General features: G+C 23.7%; 4 protein-coding genes across 7 annotated transcripts; 2 read left to right on the forward strand and 2 right to left on the reverse strand.

Annotated features, from left to right (window-relative positions):
• Positions 1-114: 114 nt before the first annotated feature.
• On the reverse strand, positions 115-2314 carry LOC122847399 (CBP80/20-dependent translation initiation factor-like). The gene is made up of 5 exons (XM_044145040.1): positions 2198-2314; positions 1891-2035; positions 1013-1555; positions 629-932; positions 115-547 (listed from the first exon to the last, which is right to left on the reverse strand). The coding sequence occupies exons 3-5, from the start codon at positions 1550-1552 to the stop codon at positions 255-257; spliced, it is 1137 nt and encodes a 378-aa protein (XP_044000975.1). The 5' UTR covers positions 1553-1555; positions 1891-2035; positions 2198-2314; the 3' UTR covers positions 115-254.
• A 71-nt stretch (positions 2315-2385) lies between these two features.
• On the forward strand, positions 2386-6156 carry LOC122847400 (acyl-CoA-binding domain-containing protein 5). 3 transcript variants are annotated; one of them, XM_044145042.1, is made up of 6 exons: positions 2386-2605; positions 3286-3370; positions 4286-4642; positions 4755-4903; positions 5031-5324; positions 5400-6156. In XM_044145042.1, exons 2-6 carry the CDS (start codon positions 3310-3312, stop codon positions 5538-5540), a joined length of 1002 nt encoding a protein of 333 aa, XP_044000977.1. In that variant the 5' UTR covers positions 2386-2605; positions 3286-3309; the 3' UTR covers positions 5541-6156. The 3 variants fall into 3 exon arrangements, with proteins under 3 accessions (XP_044000977.1, XP_044000976.1, XP_044000978.1); XM_044145041.1 differs by having other exon boundaries at positions 2604-2717; positions 5400-5743; XM_044145043.1 differs by lacking the exon at positions 2386-2605 and adding an exon at positions 2606-2717 and having other exon boundaries at positions 2854-3370; positions 5400-5743.
• A 294-nt stretch (positions 6157-6450) lies between these two features.
• Positions 6451-8465, forward strand: LOC122847403 (prostatic acid phosphatase-like). The gene is made up of 6 exons (XM_044145046.1): positions 6451-6822; positions 6897-6995; positions 7213-7635; positions 7712-7835; positions 7897-8271; positions 8347-8465. Exons 1-6 carry the CDS (start codon positions 6721-6723, stop codon positions 8463-8465), a joined length of 1242 nt encoding a protein of 413 aa, XP_044000981.1. The 5' UTR covers positions 6451-6720.
• Positions 8466-9040: 575 nt separating this feature from the next.
• Positions 9041-13603, reverse strand: LOC122847401 (protein Malvolio). Of its 2 annotated transcripts, none has more exons than XM_044145045.1 (11): positions 13116-13603; positions 12867-13015; positions 12591-12785; positions 12403-12525; positions 12104-12330; positions 11848-11986; positions 11631-11786; positions 10974-11566; positions 10685-10898; positions 10529-10599; positions 9041-9149 (listed from the first exon to the last, which is right to left on the reverse strand). In XM_044145045.1, the coding sequence occupies exons 3-11, from the start codon at positions 12756-12758 to the stop codon at positions 9092-9094; spliced, it is 1749 nt and encodes a 582-aa protein (XP_044000980.1). In that variant the 5' UTR covers positions 12759-12785; positions 12867-13015; positions 13116-13603; the 3' UTR covers positions 9041-9091. The 2 variants fall into 2 exon arrangements, with proteins under 2 accessions (XP_044000980.1, XP_044000979.1); XM_044145044.1 differs by adding an exon at positions 9268-9314 and having other exon boundaries at positions 9044-9149; positions 12867-13603.
• Between the last annotated feature and the right edge of the window lie 1845 nt (positions 13604-15448).

The following is a 15448-nucleotide window of genomic DNA, read 5'->3' on the forward strand; positions in this document are numbered from 1 at the left end:
ATATTTCCTTTTTTTTATTCATTTTTTTTTTTTTTACAAAATTTTAAATGACATTATAATTAATTATTATTATTATTTGCTTTGAGTAAAAAATTTTTTTCTCTGATGGAAATAATTCCGAGTTTAATTTCAAAATTTGTATCATGATTCGGTTGCCAATATAAAACACTGAACATATCAGTTAAAAAAATAAAAATAATAACTTTTACATTAGTTTTTTATCAAAAAAAATAAAATAACATATGAAAATTTATTTAATAATCTTTGTCGAATCTGTCATCATGTCCCCAAGCTTTTTTTCCATCATTCCAATTTGACCATTGAGCATCAGAATTTTTATCTTTTTTTCCCATTGGTTTTTTGTCATTTTTAAAATCTTTGTCTTTGTATTCATTTGCACCTGATCCTCTAATTGCCCTTGGACGTCCAGAATTATTAACTGATGATTTTGGTGATGTTTTATCATGTTGTTTTTGTTGATGAGATACTTGTGATGCTTGTCCATTATTTCCAGTAAGTGAGAGTCGTTTCTCAATACCAGAATTTACTAAACAAAATATATTACATTTAATAAAATCGTTTGACTTGAATTAACAAATCAAGTCAATTAAAAATGAATATTAATTACCATTTTTTTGATGAGTCAATTGAGAATCTGTCTTATTAACAGGATCATTTGTTTTGGTATATGGACTAGAAGTATTTGTTGATGTATTATTCCAATAATCATGACCCAATTGTTCAACATAAAACATTTTTAATTCAACAGGAAGAATTTGGTATTTATGATTATCCAAATCAATCATCAATGACAACATTCCTCGTGATTTAAGACTTAAATTTTTGACTATTAAAATTCGTCTTGCTTGAATTATCAAGTTTGATAATTCTCCTGGTTGTAATGAGTACAGTTTTTTTCCAGTTATCAATAGCTGGAATAAGCAAAAATAAATATTTTTAAAGATAATTAATTTATAAATATAATAATGAAAATTAAATATATATTTATTACCTGAGTAAGAACTAGTTCAATGTCATCTTCATTCAATGTGTTTAAAAGCATTTCAAGACAACTTATCACTGGACTAGCCATTATTTTACTTATTGCGTTACTGATAATAAATTTATCAAAAAATTCACATAAAAAATAAGTAAAATTTGAAAATTTAACAACATTTTGACTAAATAATTCATCACGTTTTTCAAAACTCAATTGTAGCTGTGTTAAAAAAAGACTCGAACGAAATTTTATTTGTTTCAATATTGAAATAATTCTGTTAGCAAAATCACGATCATCAAGTGCTTCTTGATAAATTGTTTCAATATTTTTAATATTATCATCAGTCAAATCTCCTTGAAATGTTAATAGATTAATCAGTGAACTACTTGAATCATCATTACACAATTTATCATTGATATTTAAATTGTAGATAAGTTCAACAATCTCATCTTTTGGACCAGGTGGTGGTTGTCCTGGTCGTCTCAATGAAGCATCCTGAGTATTTTTACCCCAACCACGACCTCTGCCAACTCCAACACCAACAGATGTCATTTTCTAATCAACAAAACAAAAATAAAACAATATAAATTAAACAATAATTAAAACAACAATCAATTGTCTTACCAGCTATCTTTTTTTTTTTCAATCAAAACAAAACAAAGGAAAAAAAATAAAGATGTTATTGTTATTTGTTACTCAACAAGCTAGATGTTTATTTATTTAATTAAATGATCAATCACTCTTCAAGAATATTATTAATAGATTTAATTTTTTTTTAAATGCAATACTCGCTGAATGTGAAAGTATAGTTCACAGATGAAAGCAGAAAGCTGACTTCAGTGAAATTTTACAGACAAATAAATAAAATATAGGTACGCATGTATACATACTGAGAACTGTGAAGTGGTCGTTGATCCTTCAGTCTTCACACAAACAGCCCTTATTGTATGTGTGGGTATAGCTATTTATATTTTTGTTTAGTCAACAATTCAATATTTGCAACAATTTGCAACTTCAATTTTTATGAATGCTAACCTGCAAAGAATATAATATAATAACAATAAAAAACATATGGATCAACTTGTCAATATTGTTATTGATAAAATTGATGAATAATTTTTCATAAATAATTTTAAAATATGTACAGTTAATATTTATATATGTAGGTATATGATGAATTGATATTATTATTTTTACCTTTATTTATTGTTTTTTAATTGTCAAATAATGTGACATCCATTTTGTTCAATGTTTTATTATCACACATAACTGCACATAACATATGTACATAATATATAATGTTGGTTGTTTTTTAGGGACTCTAACAAATTCTATCCTGCTCTATCAATAACAGGAGCTTTTAAAAAAAAAATAAATTAATAACCATTGTTTGTTATGTATTAATATGAATGACACGTTGTCATGTCTAGATGACTTTTGAGGCCACAATAATATCCTTGGAAGTGAGTTTGCGTGATAGAAATATAAAAAAAATTATTCAAGTGTTATAATTTTTTTAATAATGAACATTGAACAACACAGTTTGATTGGTTGATTAATAACAACAACAACAACAACAACAAAGAGCAGGATTATAGGTGGAAAGTAAGATATAACATAGTTGAATTTACAAGTGAAGATATAGAGTTATAGACCCATATGTTTTGGCACCAAGAGAAAGGAAGACAGATAATAAGCTGACACATCAACTTTCGAGGTTGACTCGTTTATTTATTTATTTTTTTTTTAATAACTCATATTTTTTTTTATTATTATTTTCATCTCCCTCTCCAATCACTTGGCTCTTTTTGTTTTTATTTTTTATTCTTATAATTATTATTATTTTTTTACAGTGCTACTTGATGTTATTACTATCTCTGTTCCTATCGCTGTCAGCGCTATCAAATCATCAGAATAATATTATATTTCTCTCTGCCATTCTGTTGTATACTTTGGTCTGTGTATCAAGTCACATTGGGCACATTGGACTCTTGTAACAACGACACTTGCATACCCCATCATCAAGTCATATTATTACACTATCAATTATTATCATTTTTTATTGTTCAATTAGTTGTTTTATATCTTCATCAACTTGTCTATTATTTTTTTTTATAGCAATAGATTTTATATTTACAATTGATTAATGTGTTTTTTTATTTTTTTTATACATACTCAATTTGTGAAGTAAAAAAAAAGAATCATATATATTTTTTTGCTGGAGTGATTGGTGTTTATTAAATAAGTGATATACTAACTTTTTTATTTTTTTGTGTTGTAATTAGATTAAATATTAAGCATTATTAATAATGACAACCCAGGAAAAATTTGATGCAGCTGTCAATGTCATAAGGAATTTGCCTAAAAATGGTATGTTTTTTTTAAAGGAAAATAATTGTTATTAATTTAATTTTTATGGATATGTTATTGTGACGTCATTTAAATGAACATGCGATTTTAAAATGTTACAAAGTTCAATTATTTATCTCGTGCATTCTCCGCATTTAATATTATTTTACAAGCATCATTATTATTTATGTTATTCTTTTGAAAAAAATAATATCTAATTAATATTTATGAACTTGATAAGGAATTAATTTTTTTTCTTTCGAATAATCCTTGGCACGAAAAACTGGATTTAATCAATAACCATTAAAACAGTTTAAATCATTAATTTTATTTATTTTATTTATTGTATTCAAATGCAAATTTGTTCCTTTTTTTTTTTATTTTTTATTTTTAAATCATGTTTAGAGTTGTTTATTCCATTGAATTTTTCGAAAGTGATAATGGTCATCTGGTCAGGCTTCGATGACTTGCATGAAGAATTGAATTTTACACTTTCACGTTTTTTTTATAATTAATAATTCATAATAATAATTATATATTTTTTTGGTAATATTAGTTTCATAAAATTTGTACTGTATTTATATTTAAATCTTCCAGTTAATTAAAAATTTTTTCTTTGCAGTCTGATAATTTTGATGATTAAAAAAATTTCCAAATTGTCATTATAATATTATGTCTCCTAAAATTTTGTGTAGAAAAATTATTTATTTAAAAATACATTACAAAACAAACGAGCAATGCCACAAATGATTAAAATAAAACCACAAAAAATAATAAATAAAATTTGTCAAGTTAAAAAACATTAAAGAAAATTGCAAGATAGTAAATTGAGTTTTCTCAAATATATATAATTTAATTTTTTAAATTTATATTATTTATATTATTTGTTAATAATAGTAAATTATTGTTTGTTTTTTTTTTCTTTTATTCTTTCAGGTGCATATCAGCCAAGTCATGAACTACAATTGCGATTTTATGCATATTTTAAACAAGCAACAAAAGGACCATGTCAACAAGCAAAACCAGCATTTTGGGAAGTTGTAAAAAAAGCTAAATGGGATGCTTGGATGAGACTTGGAAATATGAGTCGTAATGAGGCGATGAATAATTATGTTGATGAATTAAAAAAAATTGTTGAAACAATGTCATATACAGATAATGTTGCAAATTTTTTGGGTAGTTTAGATTCATTTTATGAAAGTGTACCATCAGAAGATCTTGAATTACTTGTTGGTCCTGTAATTGAAAGAATGAGGTCACAACCTGGTTCACCTCTTTCCGGTTCACCTCTAGGTATAAAAATAAATAAATAAATAATCTATAATTAATGTATCAAACTATACACTTTTTTCTATAACATAGATAAAAAAATTGATCAGAAAGTAATGGTAATTGTATGTTACAGGATCGAGGGAAACTTCACCACACAGGGTAAGAAATACATCACGTCACATAACAAGTAGCCTGGAAACAAGTCCAGCAAGTAGTCACAGTGCAAGTCCACTACCTCCAGATACTGATGGTGAAGAAGATGAATTTAAAGACACCGTTGAAGTAACTATGACCTTTCATTTTTAAATTAATATTATTTCTCAGCATCCTTTCTCCTATTTGTAACATTCATATATTATTATTATTATTATTATATATTAATAATATTATTTTAATTTCACTTTCACAGACAGCTCCTGAAAAAGTTTTAACTAAATCATCAATTGGTGCTTCACGAACAATACCAGTACCTGTCAATTTAACAAATGGATTTAAAGATGATTTAACTGAACCAACAAATGATGCTAAACAATTATGTGAACGAGGACGTACGAGAGATAAAAAAGATGATAAAAATAAAAATGCTGAATTTTTAAATCAAATTGCTGTGACAATGCAAAATTTACAACGAGATTTGGATAGAATTACTGGAAGAGTTAGGAGTCTAGAAGGACAAGCTTTACATGCATTAGCTCCACAATCTGTATGTTATTTTATTTATTGTTTTTAATTAGTTAAAAATATTTATAATAATTTTATAAATACATTATTTAATTAGGAATGTGCTGTTAATGTACAATCAAGATGGTGGCCACTGCCAGATTGTTCACCAAAATTATTAACATTTTTAATATTGTGGCCATTTGTTGCCCAGGGTATTATTGCATTCACCCAACGCTATCGCCAAAGAAGAACCTGATTATTTTAATTATCAGAATATATTTAATATAACGTGAATTAACTATGTCTAATTATTTAATAATAATGCATTTTAATGAATTTTAAAGAAAAGAAAAAAATTGTTTTCATAGACAACAATATATTGCTCAAACAATGTTTTTTTTTCTTTTGATATATCAAAGTGCAAATATCACCGAATATTTAATAATTTAAATTGTTGTGGTTATAGGTATTTATAAAAATGTTGAATAATTGATAAACAACTATTGACCTATATAAGCATATTTTTAAATTGCAAAAAAAAAGTCAATTTTTTAATACATTGTTATTTATATTTTGCAAAATTACACTTAGATTTTTAAATTACGTTTTTAAATAATTCAATTTAATAAAAAATTATATTTATAAATTATTAATTATATAGATATATATATTGTACTATAGAAAATATATGGGATAAGTGAGAATTTTTTTTATTCATCGAATTTATTAAGCTCGTATATTGAAAATAGTTGAAGATAAAATTTAAAAATATACAATATTATATCAAGATAAAAACCACCTGTTATTCACAAATGTAATATATTATTATATATATAAAAAATATTAAGTTTTTTAATATATAAACAAAGCTGGTGTTTTTCATTTTATATTTAATTTAATTTTATAATTTTTTTAATGCTTTTTTTGTTCTTTAAATTTATGAAGCTGTTTTCTTTTCAAGTTGGTTAAAGTTTTAATTATTTCAGTATATTTTTTTATAAAAAAATCATCTTTATTCTAATTTTTTTATATAATTAATTTTTAAATTTATAAAATGTGGAGAAAAAAGATAGAGCGCTGTCTGGTAGATAAAAAAATAATTGCCCTGTCAGATGGCGTCATATCATTTTTTCTATGTTTTTTTTTTTTAATTTGACAGACGCTGATAAGCACTGATAAGCTGATAGTAAAAAAAAATAAATAAATAAAAGTCTTTGTCCTGCTTCTGTCTGATTTTGGTCACTCTAGAGTGAATTATAATATCATTCTACAGGTTGTATCAATTATACAGTCATCCATTTATATTCTCTTCAATTTATTTGTCAAAAAGTTATTTATAAACATCAAAAAATTTGTGGAATTAAATTACATTAAAAAAAAGTAAACATATGTTTTTGACAACACAAAAATAAACAAATAGAAAATCTATAAATATCATGATGAAAATGATTTTTGTTGTTATATTTATTATCTTTAATTGTGGTTTATCTTTTGGCAAAAATTCAACTGAGCTTGACACAATTATTTTTGCAAATGTTGTAAGTATTTTTCAAGTCTATTTATTTGTTTATTAACATTGTTATTATTTATTTTGCATTATAAATTTTTTTAGCTGTTTAGACATGGTGATCGAACTCCATTAGATCCGTATCCAAATGATCCTTATAATAATGAGACACTGTGGCCAGTTCCATTTGGTCAACTGACAAATGTAAGATAATAATTGATATGAAAAATATAATTAATTATTTTATAAATGATAGTCGTTAATCACGTTGAGGTCATTCTAATTTGTTAATGTCTGATAATTATTTTTGTTTAAGTAGATAAAGTGTGAGTAATTAAATTTTTGTTGATAAGGAATGTTTATTTTAAAGTGACGTTTAAATAATATTTACTTCCTTTTATTTTTTTTGTTATTTATTCAGCTTGGAAAACATGAACATTTAATGCTTGGACGATGGCTGAGAAAACGTTACGACCATCTGTTACCAAAACATTACTCATTGTATGATATTTATGTTGAAAGTACTGATGTTGATAGAACACTCATGTCAGCAGAAGCAAATTTAGCTGGTCTTTATACTCCAATTGATGATCAAGTATGGGATCCACTAAAATGGATGCCAATACCAGTTCATACTGTACCAGAAAAAAATGATTATATGTTAGCTGGAAAAAAACATTGTCAGCGTTATAATTATGAAAAGAAAAAATTATTAAAATCTAATGAATTTACAAAATTAATGGAACAAAATAAAAAATTACTTGATTATTTAACGCAAATGACTGGTAGAAAAATTAATACGCTTGATCAAGTTGAATATATATACAACACATTATACATTGAGGTAAATTTAATTAATCAAATAATCAAGTAAAATTATCATTTCTATTTAAAAATAATTAAATTATTAATCATTACAGAGTCTTTATAATTTTACATTGCCTGAATGGACAAAAACCATTTATCCAGATGGAATAAAACGACTTGCTGAATTATCATTTGCAATCCCTGCATATAATAAAATTCTTGCACGATTGAAAATAGGTTCGTTTTGTTATAAATAAAATGAAAAATTAATTTTATTATATTGTTTGAAATTTTTTAGGAACATTAATTGGACAAATGACTAATAACATGGTATTAAAATCACAAAAAAAACTTTTACCTGATAGAAAAGTGTGGATATACAGTGCTCATGATGATACACTTGCTAATTTTTTAATGGGATTGAATCTTTTTGATTTCCATTGTCCTCCTTATGCAGCGACAGTTCTCGTTGAATTGAGAATTAATAAACAAAGTCAGTACAGTGTAACAATATCATATAAAAATTCAACAAATGAACCAACATTTTTGACACTTCCTGGATGTACATCAAATTGTCCTCTTGATAGATTTGTTGAATTAACAAAAGATCTGGTGCCTGATGATTGGCATGCCGAGTGTAATGAGTCTGCTGGACCTGGCGAAAATTTTCGAGGTAAAACATCTTTCAATTTTTCTCAATATTTCAAAGTTTTTTCTTAGAAAATTTAATTTATATTCTATTTTTCAGAAATTATCACGTCAGCATATATAATTTCACTCATGGGATTTGTTTTCTCATCGATCATTATATATTTGTATGTTAAAAAACGTTCACATCAGTATTACACTCGTTTGGGTAAATATTGATGATAAAAAAAATTAATGGGCATTTAATTATCCATCAAATGGGCTAGTTTAATTTAAATTAAATGAAAATTTTTCTTTATAAAAACATAAAAAGAAATACACTTGGATAAAAAGAAAAATAAAATTATTTATTTTCTAATAAATAACAAAACAAATAGCTTTCAATATAAAATTTTGTCTCAATTAAATTTTTTTCAGGATAATAATTTTTTTACAAACAAAATAAGCATAATATTAATTTATAATTCAACAAAATATAGTCATAATATTTACTTAAATTAATCTACCTCAAGTGTAATTGATAAAATATATTTTTCATGCATTTTTTGAGGTTTTTCAAACGTGATACAATTATTGATAAACTTGTCAAATTGATGAATCATATTTTTTGTGAAAATCAAATAAATTATCCAGAAGAAAAAACAAATAATAATTTTTTTTGAATTATTATAAATAAATCATATAAATAAAATAATTTACAACAATACTAGTATTATTATTACGAATATTTTTCAACAATTAAAATAAAATATTAATATATTCAACAAAAATATCAGTTTATAAAAAATATATACATCTATTTTTGTATTATTATTGTAAAATTTTAATTTCAATTTATTTCCATATTAAAATGATGTAAAGCTGCCTGCTACACTGTCGGATCCCGTGAACCCTGCATTGTCTCTAAAAATAAAATTAATTTATCATGATATTTATATTGGGATATTTTTATTTTTTTACAAACAAATAATGAAGATTTATAAATATTTAAAAATGATTTAAACACAAATAAAATTCTTACCTTTTTTATCACACTTAGTTTTTTGGACTGTCCTTCGCAGGGCCATACTGTTTATTGATTGTGAGTTATGAAATACTGTTAGTTACAACTTATAATTCATATTATTATTTAAATCATAAAACAAATAAAATACAACATAAAAACATCACTTGATATTTAAACAATAAGCAAAATGATTTTGTTGTTTTATAAAATTTATAAAACACAAAAAATTCAATAAGAAAAACTGCATCATTAATGAGGATAAAATAATTATTGTTTTTAATTTTATTTAATTAATAAAATTAAATTAATGATTATTCTTTTGAATTGCAGATATTGAAATTATGAATTTTTCATATCAAACACTCACTTTTTTGTTATTAAAGAAACAAATAAATACAGCATGAAATGAATTATCATTAATAAATCGTGCAGTTAATTTTTTTTTTTTTTTAAATATATTGACAAATTAAAGTTTGAAATATTAATGTTAAGGTTAAAAAAAAAAACATAAATAAGTTGTCCATGTATTTGCAAAAAATTAACTACACAATACTTTCTACTACCATTAATTTGTTAGTTGACTATTATTTATTATTTCATTATTTAAGTGCTTTTTTTTTATGTTCATGTTGTCAATTTGTTACGAGGTTTTTAATGTAATGCAATTTATTTTTATTTAGGCTCAGGATATACATTAAAAAATGGCACAGTACATTTGATTTTATACACGGTTTTTTTTAAAAACTAAATATTTATATGTATAAATTTTTCTTTTTTTACATCACTACTAACTTTTAATTATAAAATTTTTAATGACTAATTTACAGTTTTTGTTATTTGCGTACACAAAGTACAAATAAAATTTTTTTTTTATATATTATTAATTACACCGCATTTCCCCTAAGTACTCAGTCAATTCTTTGAATAACTTTTTAAAATTTTGTTATTATTATTGTTTTGTTTTTTTAAATTTTTTTTATACAAATGATGGAATGGTTTTGTAATTTTTCGATTGCTTATGAAGTTGAACAATGTCTGACATTTTAAAGACAAATGATTTAATTATTGAAAAACCATTACCGACAATTTCCACACCACAAGCTCTCATGAGTATTAATTTTATAAAATAAAATGAACAGAAATAAGTAGAAGAAAAAGAACAAACAATTGTTTTTTTTTTTTTTTTTTGTTTTGTTAGTAATAAATTTTTAAAATAATTTATTTAGTTAAAAATTAATATATTATGTGGCTCGGAATGTCGTGCGCATACTCTTACCTGGAGTAAGCTGCTGGATTTGTCAATGAAAAATTCATTTCAATTGGTCCACCAATGTATTTTGCAATAATCTAAAAAAATACAAATAAATAGATTAACTACTATTTTAATATTTAAATAATAATTACACAAGATACAAGATGATTATTAACTTACTCGATTGTTTGTTAAAAATTGAGCACCCATTGAAATCATCATATGAATTGTAAAATAAATACAAAAACCAAGATATATAACTGCAAATATTCCAATTGCAATGTACCAATACCAATTGCTTGAGTCAATACTTTCTTGTACAGTTTGTGTGACAAAATAAATATTTATAGCGATAACAATTACTGACAAAACAGTTGAGACAACTCGACTGAATCTAAAAAATATAAATATTATAAATTATTAATAATCAAAGTTTCTAAAAATAGAAAAAAAAAAACAAAATACTAACACTCCATTTTTAAAATCTCCCATGATAAAAATACTACTTGTAAAAGCAATTGTGGGAATTGTTGCAAATGGTAATTGAAGAGTCATAACAGCATTAAGAACATCATTTAATTTTGTTAAATCTTCAATGTTTGAATAAAATGCAGTAAAAAATGTTGGCACAATAGCAATAATTCTGGTAAATAGAACTCTCTTCCATCTGGCCCATTGAAGATTTAAAAATCCTTCCATAGCAAATTGTCCAGCATATGTACCAGTCATTGTTGATGATTGTCCAGCAGCTAATATTCCAATTGCCCATATAATCATTGCAGCACCACCAAATGTACATCCAAGAAATATACCATTTCTATACAAATTACCCTCAACAAGATCACTATTATCAGGAAATACTTCAGTTCCCAAAGTATAATTTGACAATTTACAAATTTCTAAAGCTTCATGATTTGTTTTTCCAAATAAACCATGAGCAAATACAGCAACAACAAATACATTTATAAAAAATGATATTGTCAATGCAATTGTTGCTTCAGTAAAAAAATACATATTTGCTTCACGTACTTTTTTTGGTTCTCTTCTGTCAATATCTCTTGACTAAAAAATAAAATAATTATTATCAATATTTGTTTTAAACAAAAAAAAGAAAAATATGTATTACCTTGACAAGAGCACTGTGTAAATATAAATTATGAGGCATTATTACTGCACCAATAATTCCAACAGCTTGAAGAAGAGCACTACTGTCACAATTTTCACACATTGGTGTAAACATTCCTTTGAGTACTTCCCACTGTGGTGGATCTGATTTAACATACTAAAATAAACAAATCATAAATTAATTTATTATATAAATAAATAACTAATTAAATATTTACCTCATAACCAAATGTAACAGCCATAATTGTTATTAAAAAACCAAAAAATAATTCCAATTTTCTCAATCCATATTTATCCAAAAATAAAAATGTAAATGTATCAACAATTGTTATTAATACACCAACAAATAATGGAATTCTACAATAAAATAAATATTATTATATTTTAACCTTGTTTAAATATTTAAAAAAAAAAAAAGATAAAATTATTTTAACATTGATGTTATCATGATATTATCAGTGAGTAAATGATTACCGTTTATTTGATAAAAGATAGAATGCAATTGCAGTACCAATTACTTCTTGCATGTCACTACCAATAATTGCAATTTCAATCATAAGCCATAAAAATAATCTTGGTACTTTTTTATATTGACGATAGCACATTTCAGCTAAATGAAGACCAGTAACAACTCCTAAACGTGCACTTAATCTTTGCATAAAAAGACCAAGAATTGTTGCACTCAATAATACCCATAATAACTAAAATAAATAAATAAAATTTTAAATAAATAATCGAGTATTTAAATAACAATTTTAACAATAATAAATAACCTTGTATTGAGCAGTAACACCAGATTTTAAATCTGATTCAATATTACCAGGATCCAAGTATGCTATGGACATTAAAAAACCTGGTCCAGTAAAAGCCCATAGCTTTCTAAAACTAAATCCATGCTAAAAAGAAATTTTAATATTATTATTAACAATTTTTTTATGATTATTAGCTATTAATTTATTACATTATCTGTTTGTGGAATTATGACTCTTTCACTGGCAAAATACGTTTGACTAGCAAGTGGATTTAATGATGAATTTTCATTTAATCTTGGATTATTATTGTAAGATTGATTTGATGGTGAACCAGAAACAACTGTTGCAACTGGCTCATCATTATCATTTTGATTCATGATTACTTTTTATATTTTCTCCTCGACCTAAAATAATTTATAAAAAATCATTTAAACAATTTATTATAGGTTATATATTTAATACTTAAAATAAAAAAATTTACTTACGTAGTTTTAAAAAACAATTTTTTTTATTTTGTAATTTTAATTTCAATATAAAATAAAAAATAAAATGTAATTATTTTTTTCGTGTCATTGACCTGATCAACATTTTTAAATTGTATTCGATTTTTAAAAAAATAATTCTTTGCTCATACCTAAACTCAAAACAAAATAAAAAAAAAAAGTTCTAAATGATACGTAGTTTTGGAGTACAATGAACTGATATTTAAAAAAAAATTTGATATAAATTTATACTTTTCATTAACTCAGATAAGATTGTGATGATGAATCAAAGATGAGTATCAGTTTAAAAACCAATCACTCCAAAAAAATTTGTTGTAATTGATAAAGACACATGTAACCCAATGATAGTTTATTTTTTTAATTATTTCTTGACACAAAAATGTGTGTTGTTGAGTGTTAGTCACTACTGGAGTTGGTCAACTGATGCCTGCTGATATTTATGAACCCACCGATGCCACTCTGGCATGTAATCATCAGTGATCATTAACCACTACAATTACATTATCATGTACACACTGATTGTCTTTATCTCTCTTCTTGTTTTCTCTCTCTGTCTCTCTTGATTTATCCAGCTGGCTAAAATAAAATAACCCACTCTCTCTTTCTCTCTCTCTTCACTGATACTAGAGTATTGAAATATTAAATACACACACATGCACTCACTCTTAAAAAATGCAAGTATGGGTATTTATAAAACGAGTGATTGGACATGTAATTGAAGACAAGAGGTCTTAAACACAACCGGTATATATATACCATCAATATCCCTTCTTCTTTTATCCACAAATTATATACAAGCAATTTGTCGTTATCTCAAAAATTGAAATTAAAAAAAAATACAATTTTTTATCATTTTTTTTTTTTATTTATTTGATTTATTTATTTATTTTTTTTTGTTTTTTTGAATTAAAAATTTATAGAGATAATAACAATTTACATATGTTTTTGTGTAAATTTAAAATAAAAAATTTATTATTTATTTGTAGTAAATAATATAGTTATTGGAAAATTAAATTTTTAGGAAAAAACAAATTTGATATCTGTTTGAGTACAAAAGTCAATTATATTGTATGACTTTACTCACGTTTCATCGTATCTAATCGTGCTTTGTGTCGGATATTAAAATAGCTATATATATTTATTTAATAACCTTGAGGGATAATAATAAAATTATTAAAATATAAAAATAAAAAAAAAAAATACAAAATTTTATCTATAATAAAAATGAATAGAAGGTTGTAAAACTTCTCAGGGTTTTTATTTATTAAAAGATTGAATTAAAAAATTAAATAATCATGTTTAAACTACCCCTGGTTTAAATACTCCAGATTTTCGAGGTAATTGGAAAAAAAATCTGGAGCAATTACGAAGAAAAATCTAAAGAAATTCTACAGAATTCAATAAAAAAAAAAATTTTTTAAAACGTAAATAACAAATTAATTTAACTGATTAAATATTTTATTTTTTTTTAATTTTGTAATTATTATTTTGAGTAATTATTAATATTTCGTAATAGGGAAATCCTGATGAGTATTTATTTCCAGAAACAAGTTGCTTACAAAGCATTGATTCACATGAATGTTTTTTTTTTTTTTTTATTATTATCAGTTATATATTTGTTAGTTTGTGTGATTGCGGAAAATTTTATCATCACTAAAATGAGTAACTGACAATGTGCATTTAAATGAGTTACTTGTGTGTTGCATATTTATCAAACATTATTTATGATTTTACTAAAATTAATTCTACGGATAATTAAATATAAATGTTTTAAAAAGCAAAAAAAAAATCTATAAAATAACACTCGATTTATAAAACTGTTTGTCGCAATTATAATAATTTTACAATTTTTTTTTTCTACATCGTAAAAATGTGAATAAGTTATTGTAAATTTAAGTAAGGAAAAACTACTTGAAAATTTATTTATTTTTTCACATTTTATATCAACTATGATTTATGTTGTTTTTTTTTTTTTTTTTTCCTTGAATTATTAACAAGGAGATTTTAATTTTTTTCATGTCAATTTTGCATAAAAAGTAATTGTTATTGTTTTTAAGACAAAACATAATTAGCGTTAAATTTATGCTGTAAAAAATATTATTAAACACTTTGTATACATATTATATTCATGAAATTTTTTTACAGTGTAATTTGTGAAATAATAATTGTTGGCAAACCCATTCTTTTTTTTTTTTTATTATTAGTAATAGTTGTTAATCATTATGACTCAAAAATAACTAATTACTTTTGTTAATTTAAAATAGAAAAAACAATTTTTAATTATCTTAAATTTACATAGAATAACATCACAAAATTACAAACATTTAATAAAAATATTTATATTAATTAATTAATTATACATTATTAATTAATTTAATTAACAAATTGAAACAATTTTTTGTGTTTTAATTTAAAATTAAAATTTAGTTTTAAGATTCACAAACTTCCCTTGCCATTTATCATTATAATAATTGAAAATTATTATAAATAATTATGATTATTATGAATAATTATTTAAATAATATTATTGTTTTTAATTTGATATTTGCCGCTAGAAGAATAGC

This window comes from Aphidius gifuensis, linkage group LG1 (genome assembly GCF_014905175.1).
Source record: "Aphidius gifuensis isolate YNYX2018 linkage group LG1, ASM1490517v1, whole genome shotgun sequence".
Lineage (NCBI taxonomy): Eukaryota > Metazoa > Arthropoda > Insecta > Hymenoptera > Braconidae > Aphidius > Aphidius gifuensis.